Here is a 27,047-nt window from a genome sequence, read left to right as displayed (position 1 = left end):
GGACGGCGCCCCGGCCGTGCCCGGCCGCTCCAGGCCCTGCACGGACCGGGAGGAGGATGGAGACCAGCGTCGCATCTGTGCAAGCACTGCGAGCCATTAAATCCTTCAAAATGCACCTGTATGTACAGAATTAGTAGTGAGAGGTTGCCAGTCATTTAATTAAAATACATCTTCCTCTAAAAATGTTGATTTGATCAGCTTATGCCACCTGCCCCCTAATTTACAGTACAAAGTAAAAACATAAATTAAAGACCACACAATACAACATAAACACTCTCAGTCATGATTTCATGAAGAAGAAAACCACTTAAATGCCCAATGAACACAGAAGTACGGTGTGTGTGTATAACTGGACCACTCACACTAAGGTGAAAACTTATCTGGTTTTATTTTTTAAAGAAAAATATTCCTCTTTAAACACAAAGCATGAACTAAAACCCCCGAGGAACAGCTTCTCCTTCCTTGGAGTATGTTTAACTAAACTGTACAGTGATAGAGCTCCCCAAAGAAGAACACACACATAACATACAGTCTTTCTTTCACAGGAAATAAGGTTTAGGCCTTGAAATTGTCCTTCTCACCCTCTCTAGATACCCATTCAATCCAAAAAATACTCTGTACCTTATTCCCACCCCAGAACACGTTGATGATAATTTCTGGATGCAACATATATTAAAAAGAAAAAAAAAGTATGGGCCAAATTGGCCCATTCTAGCCTTTAAACAAATGTCTGTAAGAGAAGTTAAGACCATTGTCATTTCCAGGAATGGTGCTTGGAAGAAAAAAATACAGCAGCATCCACAGGCAACAGAAGCCCTTCAGTGCAGCTGCCCTGATACAAGGAACCAGTTCAGCAGGGAGGTTCAGATGTTCCCAGCACCCAGGGAGAGGGAGTGGGAATCAAACATTCACAGGCCTCATCTGCTGCTTGAACAAACAGCCTAAAATTCAGTGAATCTGGCCTACGTATGCCAGCAATGAGGTTTTTTTCCCCCAGTGACCAAATTAATGTCTAAGAATTTTAAGTGAAAATGATAAACTTTCAGAAACCAGCAACTCATTCTACCCACTCCCTCTATCCCACCAAATAGATATGTGCATAATATCTGTCACATCTGCCAAACTCCCCAGACTGCGGAACTGGAACCAGATTCTGCAGAACTGGAACCAGATTCCAAAAGACAAATTCTTTTTAATTCAGAACAGCAAAATCATCTAAAGTCTCTGCAAGGTCTAAGAACATGCCTAACAAGCCCATATCCAAAGAAGAAGTACCTGGACATTTTCAGTGGAAAGTAGGAAATGGAAAAGGTCTGGAAATAAAGCTCATTTATACTCCACCTGGTCATTAATTGTTGCTATTATTAAGTCATGTTCAAATCTTTACCAGGCCATTTTGTAAAGATCTTTTCCACTCCATACACTCCAACAGTTTTTACAGTAGGAAAAATACTAGAAAAATAAAATCTCCCCCTTGAACAACAGTGTATGAAGATCAACATCATCAGTCACAGAGATTTTTACAGGGGGACCAGATAAACTTCTGCTTCCTCCAAACCAGCTTTGTACAGAAAAGAGCAGCAAGATAGACACAGTATCTACGAGCTAGATTAAGGCCAACAATATAAAGACAGACACAGGCTCAGATCTTCTGAAATGGAGAAACCTTCCAATGTTTTTGTACACCTGCATGCACACACTCACACTCACACACACTCACACATGCTCGTGTATTCCTCAAGCAAAGGCTTCACAACCGTGAGAGCACCACGGGAGAGAGTTCTAGCACCAGAGTGAAAAACTTCCCTCTTGAGTAACAAAACCCAAAGTCTCTCTATTGCTTTGGACAAGGTCACCAAGCGCCCTTCCAGAGCAGTCTGAGTGAGCAGCCACAGAAGGGCAGGACAGGTTTCAGCGCTCCTGCTCTGCAGTGCGGGTGGGAGAGGAGTGTAGAGATGCTGCAGCTCCGGGGTTGCTGGGGAGGAGGAGGAGGTTGGTATTGCCATCTGGTCCAGTGTGGTGGTGAAACTCAGCGCAGGCTGGGACGTTTGCATACGTGAAGTCACAGTGCACATCTGCTGGGTGATGAGGGCAAGCACAGCCACAGCCTTCTGTGGCAGCTTGTCCTGTACGAGGCCTCTAGGTAGGACAGGGATCCGTGAATGGGATGTCACACACTGCACCAGAACAGCATGAAACCAGCGAGCAGAGGTTTGAAGAGAAGCTTGGCAGTTGCTCTGCCATCATCCTGCCTGTACACATGCTCGGGTGAGCGTGCAAAGTCTATAAAAGGGACAAAAATCTCTTTACAACAAGGTTATGGGTCCGGTTTGGCTACAAGGAACAACTCATGCAAGTTACAATAGAATTCATCATCAGTCTGCAGCTCATCTTTCTGCTGCAGGTCTCTCCTGGCTCTGGGCCTCTGCCCAGGAGGTTCTGGCAGTGCAGCCCCTCACAGCAGCTCCCTCAGGAGGCCGGGGGGATGCAGAGGCAGCAGTGACCCATCCTCAGCCCTCGGGTCAGCACCCCTGTGCAGGTCTGGCCTTCCCCTGCAGTCTCACCCACAGCAGGGGCGGGAGCTGGAAGTGGGCAGCTGAAACCATGCAGGGAGGCTTGGAAAACAGAGAGACTCCGTTTTTCAGTGCAGAACCAGCAGCAGCAGAGCCCCGTTTGAGCTGTCACATGCACACAGACTGGAGTCTGGCTAGGGCTCCCTTCATCTACCAAGTGAGGACGGGGTAGGAACTCGATTAAAACATGCAAGAAATAAACTGAAGCGAAAGGAAGGGTGATCATCACTGCAGGGTGTGACAGGTTCAGAGCAGATACTCTTTGTTGTGTGCATGTGCAAGAACACAAGAGAGGGAACACTTTCAGCAAACTGAAAGGGAGGGAGAGACACAGTAAGCACCAATTTAGGATGCAGACACAGGGCAGTGGGGTGAGGGAGTGAAATTTGAGGTAAAGGAGCTCAAAGGAAGAAACAATAGAAAAACTCTTAATAGATCTGAGTCCTGCTTCAGGAAATACACAGCTAATGTCAGTCAACTCTCTTCTCATCAGGTATTTTTGACACACTGGTAAATCTTCTGTCTGCATTTGGTTTTTGGGAACCAAAACATCAAGATCAGGATTCTTTTTCCCCCTAAACGATTCTGAGTGTTCAGCACAATAGTCTAAATGGCCCCTGAATTCTAAGCAATGCTGAAGACTCACCCAAAAGCAGAAATACCCAAATTACAAACTGCTTTTGAAAATCTACTCCTTTCCTTGAGCTGGAAAAGATGAATCTATCCAGAAGGCTGAATTGTCCAGAAGCAGGTTTGGCATTTCTCACTGAGAGCATTTCACTAAGTAAGAAATCTCTTTAACAGTTACTTAGCAAATCCCAGCATCAGAGCGAGGTGTCAGGTTTCTGGATAGATGTTTACAATCAGACAGCTCCTCACCTACCTCCAACAGGACAGATTTGTGCGATTCACAGCAAGAACAGGCTCTGCCACCCCTGCTTCAGTGAGAACTCCAGCAGAGCTGGGAGCTGAAGCCCTTTGACTGCGGTGCAAATCACACCAGGGTCCTTTCTTTTTACCCACTTCAGAGTAACACAATTAACGCCCCCTGGGCAAAGCAAAGCGTGGGCTTCAGGCTCTGGTGCAGCCAGCACAGGTCGGTCTGGGGCTGTCAGAGCAGTGCAGGCACACACAGGGGGCTGAGAACCTGCAGGGCCACAGTGGAACTGGTGAAAGCAGCCTCGGGGCCAGGTCCAGCTGGAAGCACAAGGACATCTAAGACGCAAGAACATGACAGAGCAGCCAAGGTCACCCATGTGCTTAGGCAAGCTTAAGGCAACTAAAGAAAGTTCACTGACAATTCAGAGGAGAATGCTAAAGAGAAGAGAGAGGAGGAACCACTGAGCAGAGGCTGGGGATGCTGTTACAGTAGCCAAAGCCCAGCACCAGCTACTAAGCCATCCCTCTTCTTCAGCTCATTTGTTCTAACTCTCCCCACTTTACCAGCACCATCAGCACGAGGTCAATATGTCAGAAAGAAGAGCTGGGGGTAGGTTCCTAAAAACGCAGCTCACACATTTTCAGGTTTGTGTCTCAGGTCAGTTCTTTTGAAAGAAAGTCTCTGGGCCGTTGGACTGGCCTCCTGCTTTGAACTGGAGCTGGGAATTCTGCCTGCCATCTCCAGGGACAATCCTGGGATAAGTTCTACCTGGAAGTGATGGCAGCAGCTGCCCAGGCTCCTTCTCATGTCAGCTGAGTGTACAGCAGTTTTTTAAAAAACAGCATGCACCGGTGGCATGGCCAGTGGCCACGAAGCCATGGCTGTGTTCCTGTGTGCTCAGGCCCAGGTGAGCCAGGGGAGGGAGCGTGGGCACAGCTCAGCGCAGGCTCCTGTAGACGTAGGCGGACGTGAACAGAGCGTTGAGGGTCAGGCTGACAGCGAGCAGGCCCCGCAGGGCAGAGGTACCAAAGCGGCCTGGGCAGAGCAGAACACAGGGGGGAAAGGGAATAATTAATTAATTAACTAATTAATAATTAAATGTTTAATTAAATAATTAAAGAACTGATAAGTAAAAGAGAACATATGTTGTACTGTTTCTCTCTGTCCAGTTTTTCAGCACAAGCAGGAATTGCTGAAGCACTTTTCCTATCAGGAAAGATTCCACTGCTCTCTTTTGGCTCTATTTTCATCTCATCTCATGCTCTCGACACCTGCACCCCCACCCCTCTTCTGTCTCAGTTTATCACTTTGTCAGTGTTCTTCAGTCAGTCCACAGAACAGGAACAGCTTTGTTAAGATGTTAGAATAGCGGGCAGAAGGTCCATGTCCCACCTCCTTACTTATTTGATTTCCAGGAAAGATCTGTTCCCCTCACAGAAATGCTCTCCCATGCACGGAGCAGTCTCCAGACTCACACTCACCTCTCCAGCCTGCCAGATCCTCCCCTTTGGTGGTTGTGTCTACCACACAGGTAGATGAGTGTGACGAGTGATCCTCCTTCTTGATGGAATTGTCACTGCAGATACTCCCCCCTTCCACAGATCTCATATCTGCAAGGAGAAAAAGACAGGAGAATTCACCACGCGGGTTTCTGCCTAGGCAGGGCCGTGCTCACAAGCCAGCTCCTCCCACAAACACAGCCAGGCTGGGGCGCCCAGCACAGGCACGTACCGGGCACGGCGGGGCCGCTCCGGGCCAGGCCGGGCAGCTCGGCGGGGCCGCTCCGGGCCAGGCCGGGCAGCTCGGCGGGGCCGCTCCGGGCCAGGCCGGGCAGCTCGGCGGGGCCGCTCCGGGCCAGGCCGGGCAGCTCGGCGGGGCCGCTCCGGGCCAGGCCGGGCAGCTCGGCGGCCAGGGCGGCGCAGTCGGGCGGGGAGCGCTCCTCGGGGCCGCCCAGCAGCGCCTCGCTCCGCGCCGGGAACAGCAGCAGCTTCTGCCCCTGCAGGTTGAGGCGGGCGGGGCTGATGAGCGGGCGGCGGCAGCGCAGAGAGCCCGAGCTGGAGGTCACCGAGCCGGCCACCGACGGCGCCGGGGACGGCATGCGGGACGGGACAGCGCCGGACAGCACGGAGAAGGGATCTGCCACGGAAACAGCCCACGGACAAAAGCACCGGGTTATCATCTCGCCACAACCGCCACGGCTCTTTAACAGCACAGGAAAAAGGAACGGGAGGTGCAAATGCCCACCAATGCATCTTGTACTTAAATTCTTTATTTGTGTCCCCACATGGCAAAACACTGAGAAATTCCACAAGTACTTTAGTACACTCAGGAATGACTCAGGAATCAGGTTCTCAGGAGCCTGCTGAGCTTTCTCTTAGCTCCTCCAGAGCTGCTGAGGTGCACTGGGATGCAGGAGGTTTGCACCGGCCCGGGGTGTGACTGCCCCGGCAGCGGCAGGAACAGCCCAGGGACCGGTCTGGGCCACAAGGGAGCCAAACTGGGAACTGCTGCACTCTGCTGGGAGAGCTACAGCACAGCTGCCCTGGAAACACCTCCAGTCTCCTGCCCAAGCAGGCTCAACTCGGCTCTAGGCAGCAAAGGGCTCCTTGTTTTGTCTCACTGATCCAACACACACAGCCCCTGATTTTAACGCTGTCCCACTTTTAGCTGGGACTCTCCCTGCAGCATTTCTAGCAGCAAAATGGACATTTTCACTGGAATGCGAGCAGGGAGGAAAGAATTCAACCAGACCATGTGCTTCAACCCACTCAGTGCAAATCCTGCAAAGACTGATGCTCTGGAAGTCCTAGAGCAGTACCTGATGTGGGGGACTCCTTGGACTGGGATGACTGTGAGGCCGGTCGGCTTCCACTGAACAAGTAGCCAGAATCTGAAAGGAAAAATGAAACTATTTGAACCCAGCTGGCTCGGCTGCAGCCAAACCCCAAATCCGAATGCAGCATACTCCTCTGTGGCTTGGGAGCAGCCATCCCTGAGCAGGACTATAACCTGTGGATCCAGTGCCATTCCCCCTGGGACATCCCTGCACACTCACCTGGATCCCTCCCAGCCCATCTCCATCTCCCCCTGCAGTCCCATCCCCCTGCACGCTCACCTGGATCCCTGCCCTGCCATCCCCCTCACGCTCACCTGGATCCCTGCCCTGCCATCCCCCTGCACGCTCACCTGGATCCCTCCCATCTCCTCCCCCTCACGCTCACCTGCCCGGGCCAGCGAGGGGATGGTGCCCAGCGACAGCGCCCGGTTGAGACGTCCGGGCAGAGAGGAGGAGGAGGTTCTGCGTGGGGACCTGAAGAGCTGCTGGTTTGTCAGGTGGAGGATACTGGGCGGTGTTGGGACAAACAGAGATGCAGCAGGTGAAGGGAAGGCTGTGCCAGGGCTGCTGGGAAAGACGGTGATGGAGTCCCCGGAGAGGAACCTGCAAAGGACACACAGGACAGACACTGAGCATTGAGAAATCCCAGCAACTGCCTCTCTCGTTGTGCTTGCAGGAACTCTTGTTTTGTCACCAGGTTTGGATTAACTTTTCAGTGCAGGGGTGAAGAGTTTACAGAAATGTTCCTACACTTTGGGAAAAGAACTGCTTAACCTTACTCAAATTACTGTGCATCAACCTGTCCCACAATACAGGGTGGAACAGTTTAGGAATGCCAGTGAAAATAGCCTGGATGAGAAAATTACCCAGAGAATGCTTAAAGTTGTTAAAACACAGGAGTTTTGTATTATTTTTAACAATTGAATGGATATACATGAAAGAAAGTCTAGAATATGAACCAGAATCTCTGAATGTTCTTCTGTAAGATTTTTTAGCTAGAAACAGGTAATAGAACTGTCAAATAAATCATGATGAAGGAGTCAGTATGAAGTGCATATGTTTTTAAATGGAGATATTTGACTTTGCAAATACAATATTTGGAGGCTTAATCTCATTTCTGATGGAAACAGAGACAGATGAGAGCAGCAACATGGCTACATGGCTTTTCTTCAGAGGAAAGCCAGGAGTAAATCAGAGAGAGAAGAAAACCTCAGCCTTGCACTGTGGGGTGATTTATGTCATTCTGTCCTGGAGATTAAAGAGGTGGTGCAGCAATATTACGCCGTGCTAACTCTAGAGCTAGGATTACAATGTAAATTATCTTATAAACCACTTATCTGCTAGCAGGAGGCAGCCATCACCAATCCTGCCCAGCCTGAGGAGGCTGAACACGTGAGCCAAGCAGGTGCAGGTGCAGGACATGCCTCTAACAGCAGCCAGGGATGTGCTGGTCCTGCAGCCCCACAGCCCAACCCCTCCAGGCTGCACAGGACCTGCCAAGGGGCTCCCGCTTCGCATCCATGGGGAGTCCTCTGGAGCACCCCCACAACATCTACCCCAGCACACACAGATGGATGTCCAGCTCAGCTTTGTCAGGGAAATTAATGGGAAAGGGAATTGGAAGTGCAGCTCAGGACTGACAGGAATCATAGGAGAAAGAGTGATACCTACCCCTCACTGTGCCATGGCTGTGGAGGCCCAAAGCAGAGCATCACCCGTGAGCAACATGGCTCTTTTGTCCTAACTTTGCACCTTCTGTGTCTTTGGATCCAACTTTACACAGCTCCTAGCTGCTGCAGAAAACAGCTTAACTGATTTATTGGCTTTTGAAAGTCTTTAATGTAAGGGGCTGGAAGACACTATAGTCATTTATCACTCATAAGCACAGTCCTGGGACTGTAACTGGTTTGGATCAGGCTCCCAATGGCTCTGCTGCTCAACAGCCCCCCTGCTCAACCTCACCAAGTTAGTGCAGCCAGATCCTCAGGGCAGTGAAGGATCATTTGTCTTGAACTATCCAGAAAAGGAATTTTTCTGATTAGCAAAGAGGAGCTGAAGAATTTTAAGTATAGCTTATTAGTGCCTTAGGACTGAATTCTCACCAAAGTATGTCTTAAACATTGATCTGTTCTGAACAAATTCCTGCTAAATGTGCAAAACCCTGTTCCTGTTCTCTGCACTCTTTAGTGTTTGCCACAGCCATGTCAAGAGGGCTCGATGCCTAAAAGCTCTCACAGGATTGTGCTTCCTGCCTGAGAATGGGCAGCTGAACTACAACTTCTTCCAGAAGCAGATGAAAAAGGGTGAGGAAATCAAGAGGATTATAAGGCAGGAAACAACCACATCACAGCCCTGGGATGGAGCACTGCAGCTTTGTCTCTGCTCCAAGCCATTTGTCATGTGGTAACAGTGGCTCTGGCAACAGCAAAAAAAGTAACATAAAAAAAGGAAGGGGAAAAAAAAAAGGCTCTGGAGTCAGATAGTTTGTGTTAATAGCCAAGGCCCGGAAGCCGTTTATTTCAGAACTTGATACTGTGAACATCAAAAATTTGGTATCTTCATTAGTGTTTACAATGATCACAATGTTACTAGACAGTTGGGCACAACTCTGCTACACATATACTTTAAAAATAAATAAATAGAAGGTTAAAGAAGGGTATTACATGGTATGGGACTGTACACGGTCCTGAAGAAAACCTCCTGCCAGGAGAGCCTCCCCTCCTCTGTCATCCACAGACAGCACCATACGTGTGTGCCTTTCTAATTCACATTTCACCAGAGATGCTGCATCACCCCTGGGACAGAGACAGACGTGGGAGGGCACGGGGCAGGCCCGGCTGCAGATGGACCCACTCCTCTACCAGACAATTCAGCCCATGAAGTAAGAAGGGGAGATGCAGTCACAGGCAGGCAGCTTGGGGCACGTGCCCAGCTTCATCTGCCCCGGGCAGCTGGGGAGTGTCAGCCAGGGGTGAAGTATTTCCTCTGGACTGGATGTCCCCTCAGAACTGAGCTACCCACGTGCAGCAGGGTCCCACTGTCCCAGGCACCCCTGGAACAGCCACTGCAGCGCTGTGTGCCCTGACACTGCCCTGCTGCACCAGGGCCACAGCCTGTGCCTCCTGTCAGATTCAGAACCAGGGGTAAAGAGCAGCACAGGAACAAAAACCAGGCACAAGAACAAGGGAGCTAAAACGGGCACGGCTCTCAGATACATTCATATTTTGGTAAGTGGCTTAGAAAGCCAGAAACTTCAGCTGCCAGGAGTAAGAATTCTTGTCTCTTGCCTGTTGTCCTGCTTTGGATGAAAAAGGAGGGTTGAATTAGAGCTGCCACGTGCTGCACTAAGACCTTCCAGAGTCCAGATGCTTGGCACCAATTGTGCCTTTGCCCCCTGGCTGGTGGCACAAAGTGGGGAGGGGGGTGTGTGTGCACACCCTAAGCCTACACAAACCCAGACTTGCTGGTGTGCCAAAAATGTTCAGGAACCCCTTCCTGCCCCTGCACTCAGGAGCTTTGGTCCCAAACGAGGCTGTACAGGGGAAGACTTCAGGACTGAGTACTGTCCCTTTCTCTGGAGAGCACCTGCCATGGCTCAAAGAGCCAAGTGCACCTGCAGGTGGCAGCACACCTGAAGGGACTGGCAGGTTGTATGTGACAGCACAATTTCAATAGCACTTCTGAAAACCAAAGCAAAGCCATACACCACAGCTCCCTTCAGCTTGCACGAGTACAGTCAGTCTGGAGCAATTATCTGGCTATTAATTATATTAATTTTTATAAGAGCATAAATAATTTGTCCACATTACATCAATACATGCTTCCTAGAGTATCTAAGCATGATTATTAGCTTCACATAATTTCAGCACACTTTAAAAATATTCATAAAGCCAAAATAAGAAGCCACTACACCGTTTTTACATTCCCACAAGTTCTCACCCTTTGACACACCCAAGCTCACTAGGGCATGCAAAGCATGGATGTAAAAAAGGAGGAGTTAAGAGAAGGGAAAGGAGTGGATATAAATACAGTGTATTCAGAATGCTAAAGGGCCACAAAGGCGTCAGTTTGCATGCACTGATGTCAGTGAGGGCCCCAGGAAGAAGAGAGGCAGCAGCAGCAGAGGTGCTGGCTTGGTTGCTGCCTCTGGGTTCTCCCTGAGCCCCTGCAGTCTGCAGAGCTGCTCAGAAATGTTAGCCCAGGTGTCCCCCTGTGCCCTGCCACACTCGGTGGTGGCACGGGAAGGACAGAAGCGCCGGCCTGGCAAACACATGGGCACTGCTGTGCCATGCTGCAGCCACGGTTCCACCAAGCAAAGCAACACAGTGTTGTCCCAAATCGTGTCCAGGGAAAGGCACTTAGTGAACCCACATTGGCCCCTTTACAATCTGGCTCTGCTGGGCAGGGTACAAGATTTTGAGCTGGCAGATCAGCCACGGCCACTGTGGGCCAGAGTCAGGCACTTGGGGATGGAGCAGATTTGATTTCCAGTGGCACAAACCCACTAACAACCCCTCAGCACCTCAGCTCTAGTCTGCTGTTACCATCCTCTGGTCCAGACACACAGTTAGTGTAAAAAAGCAGCACCTAGAATTAGGGGCTTTGGGCTAAACCCCTCTAATATTGTTAAGACGTTTGCATGCTCTGGCCTGCATGGCTGACAGAATCCTCAGGCAACAAAGCTGCACCTGGAGACCACAGGTTACCTCGTGTGCCTTGTGGCCTGAAGTAAGAGCCCAGCTGAGGGGAAACAAGAAGCTCAAAGCACTGACCAAGTGGTTCTGGATGAGTTTGTGTCAGCTTGGTTGTTAGTCACCAAGCCTTTGTTAGCTCTTATCCCACCCAGCAGAAGGAAATGTGTCACACAAAATAGCACCTCAGCTGCACAGGACAGGAGCACTGTGCACCAAAACACACATTTACTCCTGCTGGACTCACTTGGGGCAGGCACTCGTGCAGTCAGATGATGCACCTCAGGTATTTACATGGAGATGACACAGATGATGTATCTAACTGCTGAGTGAAAAATGCAAAGCACCTTCCATACAGAACCTATGGCATGGCAGTGTCTACAACAGCCTATTTGGCTTTGAAATCAGGTGTGGCAAGAACAGTCTCAGAAAAGGCAGTAGTGGTTTGACTATTTCTTTTCCACAGTCAACAGCAGAATACTGCTAACTCACAGCTTATCTGCAGGGCTCGTTGAATGAGACACAACTGGTACAGACTGAATGCTACAGTTCATAAATCAGAACACCTCTGGACAAAACCCACCCTTCTCCTCCTGCCTTTCTCCCTTACCCCAGAAGATCCATCATCCTCCACCATCAGCACAAGCATGTGAGACAAGGAGAAAGAAAGGTGGCTGTCAGCATCAGAGTCTCTAAACCACCAAAAATTCAATTGCAAGTTTGGTTTTGAGGCTCTGAGGTTTTTGTTGGTTTTAGAAGCAGCAGCATAGACATGCTGAGGCACCGAGAAGTGGGGAAAATGAGCTGACACCTGAGCAAAAAGAAAAGCTTCTTTGGCATTAAATGAACCCCACTTCAATATGTGCTTTGTTATTCTGTTTCACCTTTGAAATTTTCCAAATTACAAGCACAGAAGTGCTTCAATTGTGAACAAAGCACCACAGATTTCAGTTGTACAGCCTGGCCATGAAACAAAGTAGCTTTCTGATGTTCTGACATATCAATTAGTGCAACTAGTAAATATACTTCATTTGTATTACTCTGCATAAAGCAAAGACAAACGGATGTCACTTGCAGTTACTGTATCTTCCACATTAAGGGACTTCAAACTCAGCACAGATTTGCACTTGCTGTGCAAACAGAGCTAAAATATTCCTAAACAGGATTATTCAGGCTTCACAGTGTAAATCCTCTCCTTCCCACAGCTCTACCAACTGCCTGTTCTCAAAACTTAGTGTGCATCCTCCACATCCCATCCCATCCCTGCACAGGGAAAAAGATAATAAGAGAAAAGAACAGGCATGGTAAATCAACGTGACATTTAAGAGCAAAACATCACAAGGGTGCCTGACCCCAGGGAGCTTGAGGATGAATGGAGTTCAAATAGAAGGAAAAAAACAAAGTGCTCCTAAAAAGGGAGGAAAACAGCTACTTAGAGGAGATGGGAGATGATATGAAGGGGGACAGGGAGGTTTAACACAGCCTTGACTTTCAGCTCCTGAAAATAAAATATCTGAGGAGGCTGCCAGGCATCTTTGAAGCTGCCACTGAGAGTTTCTTACTGGGCAAGAGAATTTGGACAGATTGATTTCATTCTTATTAATGAAAGGATATTGCTGACAGAAATCAGGCATGACATTACCATGACCATTCCCACCGAGTCTGTCAACTTCTCACACCCCTCCTTTGAGCCTTCTCAATATATCCTTAAATATGAGATTCCTCCCACCCTTGGACACATTTCACAGGAGAACAGCAAGAGGAACTTTCAATCCAAATTGTACAGGGAGGTGCAGAAGACAATCACAGATAAAAGCATTTTCTTACATGTATGTTACGAGGAAAATTTTGAAGTCCTGAAGCAGGAAGAAGGGAGGAATTAAAAAAAAAGTCAGGATGCCTTATTTCACTTAATGGCCGCAATAGCTGAAGGTTTCCCATGCCTGTGAGCTGGAAGACAAATGTTTTAGTTCAGGACTGGTAAGGGATGGGAACGTGGAGATGGAACCAGACTTTGCAGGTGCTGGATTCCTCTCGTGGGTGAGTAAACAACCCTCAGCACCACTGACAAGCACCAGAATTAGCCTGGGGATGGATACTGCAGCTATCTGCAGGCACCAGGAAAAGATTCCAAAGGAGAGCCCTGGTGGGCAGCAGGTCTGTGTTCCTTTGCTACGTTACAGGCACACAGCCAAGAGCTGAACCTTCCCATGACTCAGCCTGGCTTATGAACAAATTTCAGAGCTTTTGGCAGTGCCACCTTTATGCTTTCACAATGAACACCAGTTCGAGGAACAGTAAGTATGAACAGTTAGGAAATAGCTTTTGTTTCCTTTAAAAAAGCCCCTCTAATTTCACCAGCATCTGCAGCACCCAGTAGTGTCTGCATTTTTCAGCAGGAGTTGCAGATACTTCACAGTGAGAGCTCCATTCTGATTATTTTACAGTTTATACACTGGAAGATCACTAGAACAAATTAACTTATATCAGACTATTAGGGTGGTGAGTTCCACTGTGCTATTCTGAACAGAAGAAAATAGCAGATCTTTTGTAAAAGTGCTATTTCCTCTTGAAAACCAAAATCCATACGAGAAACTCAGTGGGGTGCCTTTCAAACAACTGTGCAGGATAATCAGACTGCTTATCCTAAGAGGCCCCAACAAGGTAATCCTAAAAAACCCAAACAGCTGGAAGTTCCCTCCTCCCCACAGTAATACCCAGCCACCTCAGCTTTCAGCAGAGGCGTGCCAGGCTCTCCACTCCAAGTCACAATTTCCAGACCCTTTTTTCAGCAGTATTAGAACAATGCCAGACTACAAAAAGAACTCCTGCGAGTAACCCAAAAAATCCATCTCTGTTGCCATGCAGTCCCACAGCAGAGCTCCCACCCCTTCCTACAGCACACCCCTCCAGTCTGTGCTCTCAGCAGCAAACACTGGCTGAGCAGTGATGTACAATGAAAGCTGGCCAGACATCACAGCATGAGGTTGTCAGTCCCACACTTCTTCTCTTTGTAAGGCTACAGGAATGGAGGAACATGGGCATTTTGATCCCGTTGTGCTTATACACAGATATTCCCTGGGGAGCAGGTGGGTAAAAAACCCAAAGAAAACTGGCATTGAAAGCAACAACCACTGGCAGATCTGAAAATTTAGCCTCAAACAGTTGCATACTGTCAGGTATTAAGACACCCTGAGCTACATGAATTTTTAAAGCACCTTTTTGAATAAATCACTGAAATTTCAGTCAAAAGTACTTAAGGACACTTCTCCATTTAAAACAGGAGCCAGGAGAAGGGCAGACAAGAGATGATGCAGGTAAGTGATGCTACACAGTGGAAGGCAAGAAGAACCAGGTTATGGGCTCTGTGTGGTCACCTCCTCGTGTGCCTGGGCACCACAGCACGTGTTAACGAGGACTCCGAATCCAGAGGCAAGTTCCCATCAGTTCCAAATTAAAATGATCAGCACCATGAGGAAAGTGAAGGCGGCCCGGGCCCCACGGTGGATCAGGGCAGAGGGTTCCTCTGTGAGTGGCTAAGGATGGAGAGGCAGTGAGAAGAACCAGGAGGGCAGGAGGAGCCAGAGCCTCTTTGGCTGGAGGAGCAGAATGGGGAGGAGGCTGCATTTATGGAGCAGTTTGTGAGGCAGCTGCTGGAAGAACTGACTTTGGGGAAGCTGGGTATTTGTACTGCTGACATAGGGAGCAGAGCAGGGAGAATGGAGGCAGCACGAGCAGCTTCCATGGCTAGCAGTGGGAATGCTCCGAGCAGCCAGCACAGTGGTGAGCAAGGATGGGGAAAAAGTTACATATATATATACACACACATATATATACGTGTATATATACATATATAGATATATTAAAAAAAGGAAGAAGAGATCTTCACAGCTTATCTAACTTTAAAAAAGAGAAACAGAGAAGGGAAAATAACAGGAGGAGAGAGAAGCACCAGTCGCAAAGAGTTCACAAGGGTTTTTTGCTCCTTCCCCCAGCGTCACTGCGGCGGCTCTGACCTTCGGGGCCGGACTCTCCGCTGGCCCGTTGACTTGCGCGTGGCCACGGCCGCGGTGAAGCCCACCAGGCAGCACAGGGACGTGGTGCCAAACTTGGCCGTGTCCAGCCAGCTGGGCGTGTCCATCTTCAGGTACCGCTCGGCCAGGTGCAGGCTCATCACCAGCAGCCACAGCACCGAGGCAAACGCGTCGATCCGCCGGAGCCTGCCACGGGAAAGAAACCAGACACAGCTCAAGCACAGCGAGGCCCCTCGGCCCCGAGGGGGGACAGGGGAGGTGGGAAGGGCACCCAGGTGAGCAGGCTCTGCACTGCCTCTGGCTACAGCACCTCATGTGCAGCCCTGCCCGCTGCGGGGCAAGCGCCTGAGCAGATCAGAGCCGTTTTCTACAGGGCTGCACAGGCAACTTTTCACTCACAGCAATTCAAGGGTCAACTGAAGGAATCACAGCACACAGCTCTACGTGTGCCATTCTGGGACAGGCTCACCCCTGGGTCACTGGGGTAACACGGGACTAGACCGCTCCCACGAAGGCAGCCTGGAGGGAGAGGGCAGCCGAGCACACCCACCTGATGCGCCCCGCCAGCAGCATGGCCAGCAGGCAGGTGAAGAGCCCCAGCACGGCCACTGCCATCTGGTGGTTCTTGCCGTAGGCCCACGCCGCGCTCAGCTGCTGCAGCAGGCGCTCGGGGAGCAGGCGGAGCAGCTCCGGCCAGCCCCGCCCCGGGCTGGCACCGCCACTGCCACCGTCACTGTCACTGTCACTGTCACTGCCTGCACGGGGGCTGGCGCCAGTCCTGTTCCGCACGGACGCGGGGCCGGGGGGGACAGGAGCAGGGACAGCCGTGCTGAGGGAGAAGGGGTCCCCGGAGCCGTACAGGGCCATCAGGACCAGGAAGGCACAGCTGAGGAAGGCCAGGAACCGCAGCAGGATCACCTGAGCCGGGGTGCTGATGGAAGCAGAAGAGGAGGAGGAACACAAATTCTGCAGGGGAAGGGAGAAACACCTTGTCAGAGGCTGAATGAACTGCAGCAAGGTTTTGAAATGTATGAAACACTTCCAGACTGTGTAGTTTACTGGACTGTTCTGCTCAAGTCCTTCCAAGTCTCTGTACTGGGCTGGCACCACATGGGATTATTGTAGACTAGCAAGGAGCAATGGCAGAGACATGAGCAGAAGCCAAGGTCAGGCAGGGCAGTGAAACAGGAGAAGGTCATTAACTCAATTCCCATTGTTCTTTTTTCCTTTGTACTCTGTAATTTCCTGCACCACATCCATAAATTGGCTTCCCTACCTCCCTTTCTCTGCCTGTCCAATTACTTTCCTTCCACTCTACTATTACACTAGACTTACCTTCTGGCAACTGTGCTGAGTGACACCAGCAAGAGGAAAACCTCAAACTAACACGAGAAGCATCTGTGGCAACTCTGCTGTGCTCCTCTAAACTGCTGCCACGCACCCAGGCTCCCAGAGCTGTAAAGCCCCAGGCTGCTGCCTCCCTGTCCCAGCTGCAGAGCCAGGGGCAGGGGCACGAGGCCCTGTCCCTGTCCCACCCCAGGTGTCCCCACGTACCTGGCTGTAGCTCTTGTCTGTCTCCCGGCGCCTGAAGTGGTGGTTGAGCAGCAGCGCGCGCAGCTGCCGGTTCTGGTGCTTGATGTAATACTCCACAGCAGCCTGGCACGGGCGGCACAGCTTGTAGGTCTGCTCCAGGTGGTGCTTGTACACCTCAATCTCCTCATCGTACTTGCCCTGGTGAGAGAACAGCAGGGAAAAGCAGGTGAGAAGCGCAGGTGCCTCAGCAGTGTCGCGTTTGCTGCTGACAGGCGGGCACAGCGTGAGTGCAGCCCCGCAGGACAGCTCCCTGAACCAGCCCGGACAGCGAGCCCGCTGCAGGCCAGGCACACAGCCAGCCTCACACAGGGCTGGCCCAGCCTCACACAGGGCTGGCCCAGCCTCCACGACCCACAGGGATGGCAAAAAAGAGCCTTGGAGGAGGCTGCTGTGGCCCAACATCAGCATGCTGAATTTCTGTGCCCAATTCTGGTGTCTTTATTGAGATCTTATGAATTCCACATAGGTGAGACAAGTAACTAGAACTGCTCTTCCTCTCCTCAAATGAAGGGACACAAAATACCTGTTGCTCCTTCACTCCTGGCTCATCCCTCCCTGGAACAGGCAGCCCTGCTGTGCTGCTGCTGCCCCTGGCACCCTCATCCAAGCACACTGGATAACAGTCCCAGGTTTCTCAGCTGGCACAGGCACTGCAGCTCCCTGAATGCCGAAAAAGGGGCCAAAGGCTGGCAGGACTTGAGCAACTGGATAGGTCTGGCAAGAGGCAGGGACTAGAAATAAAGCTGAGAAAAGGGCACCCGCCAAAGATATTCTCATTAAGTGTGATCAAATTTCAATCTGTTCCCTGGGAGTCATTCTGATTAAACTCATTATAATCACACAAAGCACTGGATTAGGCAAGCCAGAGGATGGACACATCACACTACAGCACAGTCTAACCCCAAGGCTTGACCATGGTTGAAGGCTAAGGGTGGAGCACTAAATTCTGTGCCCAAAACTTTAGGGAGCCATAAAACTGTGAAGGAGAAACCCCACTATCCCATCCTCCATGCACATTCAGTAATGGGAAGGCCAAGAAGTTGCTCAGCAGGAAATCCTGTTGCTGTAACTGCAAAATCCCTTTGCCCTCCTAGGCACAGATGCCTAACCAGGGAAATTATATCACTGCACAGCATTCCTCTCCCACTTCACTTGTAAATGCAGAGCAGCACAGCCAGGGCCTCAGGAAAACAAAAACTATTAAGGCTTCATGTTAACTGGTGGGCTGTTGTGCCTCAGGTCCCATAAACTCAGCCATGGGAAGTACTGGAGTTGTAAGATGATCTCAGAAATGTCTTGGGCTCCAGCTTCAATTTCCAGCACTCATCTAGAACAGGGGAACATTCCAGCTTTGAATAGAATTAGGTAAATTTGCAACATTAATCACTGAACTTCTCTGCACTGGAGTGCCACACTGCTTCTGAAGCCTCACTCCACAGCACACTGAAAAACTGCTCTCTCCTGCTTGCCAGGCTGCAGCATGGAATAAACAGAGCAGGAACAGCAGATGCACGGGAGGGAATGCCTTGGACAGACACTCTCCAGTGATGGCAGTCCCTAACAAACACTCACCTCCTCCCTGGGTGAGAATGAAGCCAGCTGTTTGATTTTCATGGTTTGATGGTTGTTGCACTTCTTGCAGAGCAGAATTTGGCTGCTCACCCACTGCTGTGGTTTGGCGGGGTCACAGAAAGTCGGACTGCCCGACACGACGTGGTTAAGGTGTTCCATGTACTGGGCAGGGATGGGCTTGTTGTAGTCTCCATTCTGACAAAAAACAGGGGAAAAGCAAACATTCAATCATCAAATCAAAGCTAGGTTGACAGTAAGATTCCCTAAGATCTGTTAACAGCTCTACAGTTCATCAGTATTCACCTACGTAACAAAATAAATGAGTAAAAAAAGAGACAAAATGCTTCCAACCTTCCCCCTCTCCACTGGCCTGCACACCAGCTGCATGTAGCTGGTGGTGCTGGATTTCAGCTTAAGACAGGCTTTGCTATTTAACAGAATACAAAACCAGAGAAGAATTGCTCCATACAGTACAAAAAGTATTCTTAAGAGATACGTCAAGGCCACTTTTGCCCTTTAAAGCAAGAGAGGAATATTTGTCTCGATCTGCAGTCAGCACAGCCCCGTGCAGCGGATTCCTTGTCCCAGCTGAGGTGCTGAGCCCAGGGGTGCTGAGCCCAGAGCTGCCGGGTGCCCTTCCCCTGCAGAGCCCAGCAGAGCCCAGCAGAGCCCTGCAGAGCCCTGCAGAGCCCTGCAGAGCCCAGCAGAGCCCTGCAGAGCCCAGCAGAGCCCTGCAGAGCCCTGCAGAGCCCTGCAGAGCCCAGCAGAGCCCGGGCTCCAGCCCCCCGTACCTCCTGGAAGCCGTTGTACTGCTCGCAGTTGGGGCAGTCCCAGCAGTTGCGGTTCCCGTAGGGCACCACCGTGTCCTGGCTGCAGAACCAGCAGTTCACTGTCACGTGCGTGGGCTTCTTCCTGTGGGGACAGGGAAAGGCAGGGGCTTTCAAACAGTGAAATGCAGGGAAACAGCCAATCCTCCCCTGACACGACTTGGAGTGGTCATTTTAGCAGTGAAAAGATGGAATGTTAAAGCAGAAGTAAATCCTGCCTGACACTCATACCTCTGTTCTGGTACTATGGACATGACAGAACTTTAATAACAAGCTTGTGATTTACCCACTTCACTCTTTTTCAGGGGCATATTTGGTCCTCTCCATAATCAGTAGTGCTATTCTATGAGAAGGTGCAGCAGAATTGATGCTTAATACACAGGATTCCAGGAAAAGGAAGTCAGGATCCACAAGAGCTGCCTGTGATGATGCTCAGAAACCCAGGAAACAGGCTCATGGTTACAGCTCTGTCTGCTCTGGTAAAAAACTTTTCAAGGACAAGGGCATACCACATTATCCTGAGCTTCCAGCACTGTAAACAGCTGTTTCTTCACAGCTTTAGGTACTAAAGGAACTGAGGAATCAACACTTCATTCCCCGCTTTTATGCACTAGAACTGAAGGGATAAAGACTAATGACCTTGATCCATGAGCCCCTTGTTTTCTACAGCAATCCTGTTAAAACAACAGCCAACACAGACAAACAGCTGTGACATGGCCCCACCACCACAGGCTGTGACAGATGCCTGAGCAAAGAACCCCTGAGCCTGCCTGCCAGAGAAGCTCTGCATTTGTCCCCAAACTCAGCACAATCCCCAAGAGGAGCTCCCTGGCAGGCCAAGGCAGCAGAGCTCAGCTGTCTGGGTTTATCAGAGCCAGCCCCAGCCACACTTCAGGGGAGGGCAGCTGCTCAGGACTCGTCTGTGCAGACAGCTGGACCCGGCTGCCACCAGCCCAGCTCCACAGGGAATGGACTGATCTGTGTGGCTCCAGTGCAGCAGCAGAGAGGACAACGGAGCAGAGGAGCAATCAACAGCAGGCAAAGGGCTCCCAGCTCCAGGAAATGCTCTCTGCTGCTCAAACATCTGAATGCTGCACAAGTGGTGTCTGGCACCCTGCAACCAAACAGCCAGGTGGGTCTTCCCTCTCAGCCATCACCTCTGTAGCTGCACCTCCACAATTAACATTGATCCCACTTGCATTTCCATCCACCATGCCTTGAAACTCGGTTCATAAAACATCAAAGCCTGAAGCAATGTCTGAGCCTCTTGTTTAGGCACTAACAATGAGGATATGCTTGAAATGAAGCACTGAAAGTCAGAATGTTCAGAGGATTCCCTGCCAGATGCTGAAAGAAAATGGCTGGAGCTACTAGGATAACAGATTCTCATCTCAAAATAGATGCAAACACCCACATCCCTCTTAAAAAGAATATTCCCTGCTCAACTTTCTTCACTGCCAAGGGGGCTCAACTGATCTGAGTTAAAAATATCACAGCTAAAACTAACAGGCAAAAACCCCACCCCAAACTAACACAGAGTTTAAAGCAGACAAACCTAGGTTGATAGTCTGAGTTACCCATGAGCTACTGCTGTCCAAAAGCCAAGCACACGTCAAAACAGCCAGATGAGGGATGGACAGCAGCACCTGTTGCATTTGTCCAATCTCACCATCACAGGTGTAAAAGCTGTGCAAATATAACACTGGGTTTGCCCACCAGCACACAAACCTGTGCTCCTAGGGCACAGCCTGAGCTCCAGGCTCTTGCCCAGGCCCCAGGCACTGCAGAACCTGCCCCACTCCTCCCTCTCACTGCTGCACACCATCCTCTGGCACCCACAAAACAGGACACAGCACCCTCAGCCTCCACCCACCCCCAGGCTCTCAGTCCCATGGCATGACACAGGTAGAAGCACTAAATTCAAGGATAACAAAAGTGGAAAGCCCAGGCAGAGAAATAAACATAGCAGTCATGCTATAAAGCAAAAACCATCAGTGCCAAACCCTACCTGAGACCTCACTAATATCAGAGACCAAATCCTCAGTGTACTGGAGACCTTTGCATCTTTGTCCAAACAGGATTTCATTTACTGCTCTTGAGGCTCAGGAAATACTACCAAGGATTAAATAGCAGCACTTCATTCTGACAATAGATGCAAAAGAAATGGCTAAATCCTGGATTATTTAGGATAAGAGGCAATAATACTTCCTTCTGTGAACCTATGATCTGTTGCCATAGAAATAGGTGAAAAAAATCCCAAATGCCTAATCGGGTGGATGCAAAAAGGAGAACAAGGGGGGAAAAGGTTGTTTAGGCAAGAACATGTAGGCAGGGTGCTAATTTTCTAGTAATTGGACAGGACTGAAAAAACTGCAAAACAAGTTCTGCATTTGGAAGGACTCTCACATACAGATTTAACTACTTTGGAGCTATATTTACCTTGACTGAATTCAGGCAGCAGCTGAGGGCAGTGATCTAAAGCACACACTGCTTCTGAAGTCAGATCCTGGTATGAGACTGACAACACAAAACTGAGCCTTTACCGTGCTCAATCCCTTGCAAATGGGAAGGCAAATCATCCCTGGGGAGTTTATAACCACCACTGTGCTAATCTGAACCAGCCTCCCTGGTCAGAGAACCTCCTGCAAACTTAAACACGAGCAACAAGAAGTGGTTGAGTTACCTGCAGCACAGAGATTCCATTCACAGCTGACCTGCTGTGCTAACTCCCTGTGTAACCTGCACACCCAAACAAGCCCAGAAAATATTCCCAGGCTTGGACAAATTGTTTTGCAGGTAGAAAATATTTGCTTAAGACAAAACTGAGGGGAGAACACCTGCAGTAAAGTCAGTTATGACACCACCACCTAAATGTCTGACACTGCTGAGATAATGACACAATATTCCTTTGTGAGAAGCTGCTGGATTCCTTTATTTTGCTCACAAAAATCAGGCTGCAGGTCCCATGGACAAACACTGGTTAGCAACTAGTTTGTGTCTGTCATGTAACACAAGGAGGAACTTAGGCTCCTTCCAGCTCCCAGCACTCCACTGCTCCTCATTTATACACACATTTAAGGTGACACTGAAGTCCACGCTTCTGATGGACTGCCACAACAACAATCTACCTTGATAACTGCTGGTAATAATAAACTGGATTTCTAAATATTTTTAGTTACACCTATTCCCTACCCTCTTTACTACTATGTCAGCAGCTGAAGCTGTTTTCTTTTCTGTAGCCTTGAAAGAGACCACTGGTGGATGTGCAGTTCTTTGCTGGGTTACCAAGGCTTAGAAGAAAAACCCAATCCCCCATTAGAAGTATTTAAAGCAGATATCTTCATTCTGGCACAACTGGATTACAAAGCAATTATTCCAATGGCTATGCCAGCAGATCTGAACAAAAGGTACACAGGGAAGAGGAGATGCTTTGCACAGACCAGTTTTGATCAAGCCACATCTGGTGGCAGCTGGACAGACCAAGCTGGTACAGCACTGCTGGCACAGAAGAGCTGCCAAACCCCAGGCTGTGCCCGTGCCCGTCACCTGACAGGAAAGGGGTCTGACAGTGCAGACCCAACGCTACAGCCCATTTTCCAGTGCAAGAAAAACACATCACAGCTGCCTGGATTCCAGCAGGTGAACTATAATAGATGCATTTGCTCAGAACCAGCAGCTAGAGACAAGACTCAGCCTCAAGAGCAAACTTCCAGCACAGGGATGCAGTTACAAGGCAGCCTCTCCTCTCCCGTGAGGCAGACTCAGGGTCCTCTCAGCCAGGAAAAAGGAGCCCAGTGGACTCAGGCAGGGACACACACCCAGGGATAACCATCCAGGTTCTGTACCTGGACATCAAATCTTTTATCTCCTCGATAACAAAAAGCAAAGGCAGCACCACATCTATGTCTGACATTGTGTCTGTGTCCCTTATTAAGCTGTCCTCCTTGATGCCTATGGAAGACTCATTCAACTAAGGCAGAATAAGAAATTTGGAACTATCAGAATAGTACTGAGAAACACAAACATGTAGGCTCAAAGAATTATCAAGGTCACCTGAAAGAATTTACCAGCAGCCTTCAAGGACTTGGGAAGAAATGGTTTCCATTCCAGAGAGCTTTTGGTGAACTTGAGCAAAACAAATCCAATCTCCTCCCTCAAAAGGCATGCTAGCCTCAACTGGGTCAAAGAAATCTTGCCTGCTTCACTGGGATTGCTTTAGGCCACTTGGATTTCCTGGCTACCCTAAATATGTCATAGAAATGCTGAGTCTTGTATATGGGCTAATGTCCCATTGATCATTGATATGGTTAAACAAACATGAAATGCTTTAGAGCAAACCTTAGGCATCACATTGAGGATGCAGGAATATTCTTCTCTTGCAAAGCATAAACTTGAAGTGAACCTTAACACGGAGCCCTTGGGACTGGCTTGTCTCCAATAGAAGCACTTAACAGATGAGCAGACTGCAAAGTCTATTGCTGCTACAAGGACAGAAGTGCCTTATATTCCACACATCCCTACGTTCCTTTCATGCTATGCTAGATTAGAATCTGTCAAATTAAGCTTTTCTTCTTTTATGAGATCTAAATCACAACATCTCTCCTGATGCTTTTCAAACCTGGCTTTCAATTGTTCTGAATTTAAATTGTTCTAAGGTCACAAACGTTCTCTGCAATTAAGAAACAAGTAATCAAAGAATTCTGGTCCCTAATCAATAATTTTGACTTGTAGATAATCTCCCCAAGTTCCAGCACTGTGCTAACAGCGTTGCTGTTTTACAGACCTGATCCCCAGCAATCCTTCCTTCACCCCACATCAAGCAGCCGAAGGAGCAGGATCTTCTCTTTCCCTGCCTCGAAGACGTCAGGACACAAGCGGGGAGAGCCCGGGGGGAGAGCCGAAGGCAGAGCCGCGTCCCGGGCTGTCCCCGGGCAGCGATGGGTGTCACCGCCGCCGCCGCAGCGCGCCCGGGATGCTCGGCCCGGCACACAAAAGCCATTCCCGGGGATAGGGAAGCACGCTCCAGCCATTCCCCCGCACATTCCTGCCCCGCACGGCCGCCCCGGGCCGGGCACGGACCCCGCGGGGCTCCCCAGGAGCGGCCCCGCTGCTCCCACAGCGCCCTGGGCCGGGCGGGCGGGCCCGGGCCCCGCGTGGCGCCTTCGCCTTCCCGCCGCGGGCCGCATCCCGCCGAGGCCCTGCCTCCCTCCCTCCCTGCCTCCCTGCCTCCCTCCCTTCTCCTCCTCCTGCCTCCCCTCGCCGCCGGCCGCCCGTCCCTCGCTGCCGGCCGTACCTCCGCGCGATGCGGTAGAGCAGCAGCCCCGCGGCCGCGGCGCAGGCGGTGACGCCCAGCCCGGCTCCGTCCATGCCGCCGCTGCCCCGGCGGTGGCGGCGCCGCTTTGTAGGGGCGCGGCCGGGCCCGGCCCGCCCCTGGGCCCGCGGGGGCGGTGCGTGACTCACGGAAAGGCCGGAGTCGTGCGCCGGGGCCGCCGTGAGTCAGCGCCGCAAAGGCCGAGATCGTGGGGCGGGGGCGGCCCGGGGCCGGCCTGCGGGGGCGGCCCGGGGAGGTCGTGCCTGGCCCGGGGAGGTCGTGCCTGGCCCGGCGTGCCTGGCCCGGCGCCCGGCGCACGCAGCTCACAGCGGCGCGCCTCGGCTTCTCCTAAATTTAGACGCGGCGCTCTCTGTGTGCCAGCAGGGACAGGCCCCGGTGAGGGGCGGCCGCCGCGGCCCGGCCCTGCACAGCGTGTCCTGGGCTGGAAGGGGCACGGCCCGACCCCCGGCCCCGCAGACACCCCAAAATCCCCGCCTGGGCATCCCTGGCAGCGCTGTGCAAACGCTCCTGGAGCCCCGGCAGCCTCGCGGCCGAGCCCATTCCCGGGGATACCTGAGAGCCCACCCAGCCCTCCCCTGGCACCCATCCCACCCCTCCCCGGGCTCTGCCCAGTGCGTGCCCCGTTCCCTCAGAGGATGCTGCGGACCGGGATCAGAGTGAGTCCCTCGGTGTCTGCACACACCCAGGCCTGCAGCCCAGCTCTCAAGGGGAAAAGGCTCCAAACCCCGCAGATCCACCCGCAGCGCCCAAACACGGGGCTGAGCAAGGCAGGGAGCTCGGTCAGGAGCTGTCCCCTAGAGAGGAAAGAAACCCCATTAATGCCCTGATCCCCCAGCACACGCAGCTGGCACCCGCTGTGCTCACACCACTGCAGACAGCTGGTAGCTTGACAGTCTGCTGTGCTTTTATGTCAAAGGAAGAGGCTAAGATCTCCGCAAAGTAGGAGACTGACCCAGCCTCAAATTGTGCAGCTGTTTTTGTGATTAAAACAAAAGGAAAAACTTCTCAGCACAATGAAATTGCTTAAAATTCAGGAGTTCCCAGTTATGTCAGCATTATGCTTTTTAAAAGGCATAAATGGAAAAGCTCTTCATAGGTAAATATTTGTGCTGAGAGTAAGCTTAACTATGGTTGGGCTCTTCACTGTTCCATCCGTACAGATTTAACCATGGAAATTAATTCTTATGGAGTAACAGTGACTATTCTTAACGAATTGAAAAGGCACATTATTTTTCTATCTCTCTTCCATTGTTTAGTGCAATTAGGGATTGTATTACGAGACCAAATGATGGGGAAAGGAGGAGGAACAACCCACCCAGTCATTTGGCGTGTCCTCCAGGACTTGTGCTGCAGAGCTGCTTTTTGTTCCTACACAAGTCCCTCCCTTCCTACCAGCTCTGTGCTATCAGTCCAGCCAGAGGTGCATTGTTTAAAGTTCAGTTTCCTCCTTAAAGGAGCTAATGAGGAACTTGTGCACGGGGCACAATGGCAGTACAAGCATGGAACACAATTCCCAGCAAATCAGGTATTTTGAGGGCTATCAAGGCAACCGCAGATATCTAAAGGGAGGCAGAAAGTGTTACAGTATAAGAACTTGGGAAATCCTTGTGTGGCTCAGAAATTCTTCCAGAATGAAATTAACTGACATGAGTAGCTCATAATATTGCAGCAACAGTTTGTGTATAATTTCAATTTAACTGTTAATTTATGAATGGAAACAGGCACAGGCCTGGTAAAGTTAGTGGACTCTTTGTGATCACTTCAGATAGCAGTAGTTTCTCCTGATAATTAAACTACAAAGGGTCTAGTAATGAAGCCTTTACCTACCTTCCATGAAAATGACTTTCTGTAGAAGCTGGAGAAGAGGAAAGAACAGTGAGAAATTCCTTTAGACTGACTTTGACAAGCAGAGAAAGGTTGTTGGTTATTTTTAAATTCAGGTATCGTTTTGGAAAAAGCTACTTCACATTCTTCTCTCTGGTAATAGGCTTATTCCATACTCAGTGACATCAATGGGATTGCTCACAGAGCATCACCTAAAAATGGCAACTCTTTACAGGGTTTAAGGAATCAAGGGTTAGTGAATTTTAAAAATTCTGTTAGAGGAAGGGAAATGGATTTAATTATACTAATTCAGAAACTCTATTATCTCCCAATGTAGCTTATTAACCCCTTATCAAATTAAGACTAATTCTGTCAGGACTGGTAGCAAAGCTTAAAGGACATAACCAAAAATCCTGCAGAATTCCCGATTTCCATCAGATTTAGGCAAAACAAAAATTTGTTCACTTTCTCTTGCTTTCTCTCTTACCATGTCCCAGACTTCTCAAAAGGGTTGGAGTTCCCTCCCCTCATTCTCAAAAGACATCAGCAGTCTACACATTTGAGTAACATTTCAGAAGTGAGTTAGTGCACTGGAAGTAGAGAGGAATGCTAATTTAGGAAAGCAAATCTCAGAAAATGTTTCAGAGTAGCAGCACAAGTGTCCTAGTTCTCAAAAATAGAAACACAGTTTGACAGTTTTGCCTCCTATAAAGAGCCTGAAGCTTTTGCTGCTCATCATCTCCATAAAAAAGCCATGTTGATTTTTACTCAACTATTTCCTATTTTAGCTTAAGGGGAATGTGGTAAGTTATTTCCAGGAAGACATAATAGAAATCAGTTATTTTTTGCAGTTTTGCCTCATAATGAGGTACACATTCCATCTCT

General features: G+C 50.0%; 1 protein-coding gene across 2 annotated transcripts; it reads right to left on the bottom strand.

Moving 5' to 3' along the window:
* Nucleotides 1–369: 369 nt before the first annotated feature.
* TMEM201 (transmembrane protein 201) lies at nucleotides 370–24,921 on the bottom strand. 2 transcript variants are annotated; one of them, XM_063417571.1, is made up of 11 exons: nucleotides 24,300–24,921; nucleotides 18,971–19,091; nucleotides 18,180–18,374; nucleotides 16,569–16,745; nucleotides 15,565–15,980; nucleotides 14,997–15,200; nucleotides 6,675–6,892; nucleotides 6,272–6,343; nucleotides 5,185–5,589; nucleotides 4,935–5,063; nucleotides 370–4,488 (listed from the first exon to the last, which is right to left on the bottom strand). In XM_063417571.1, the coding sequence occupies exons 1-11, from the start codon at nucleotides 24,371–24,373 to the stop codon at nucleotides 4,391–4,393; spliced, it is 2,109 nt and encodes a 702-aa protein (XP_063273641.1). In that variant the 5' UTR covers nucleotides 24,374–24,921; the 3' UTR covers nucleotides 370–4,390. The 2 variants fall into 2 exon arrangements, with proteins under 2 accessions (XP_063273641.1, XP_063273642.1); XM_063417572.1 differs by lacking the exon at nucleotides 24,300–24,921 and adding an exon at nucleotides 23,790–24,078.
* Nucleotides 24,922–27,047: the final 2,126 nt, after the last annotated feature.

Source organism: Prinia subflava, chromosome 21 (assembly GCF_021018805.1).
Source record: "Prinia subflava isolate CZ2003 ecotype Zambia chromosome 21, Cam_Psub_1.2, whole genome shotgun sequence".
In the NCBI taxonomy this organism is placed as follows: Eukaryota; Metazoa; Chordata; class Aves; order Passeriformes; family Cisticolidae; genus Prinia; species Prinia subflava.
This window is presented reverse-complemented; position numbering and strand designations above follow the sequence as displayed.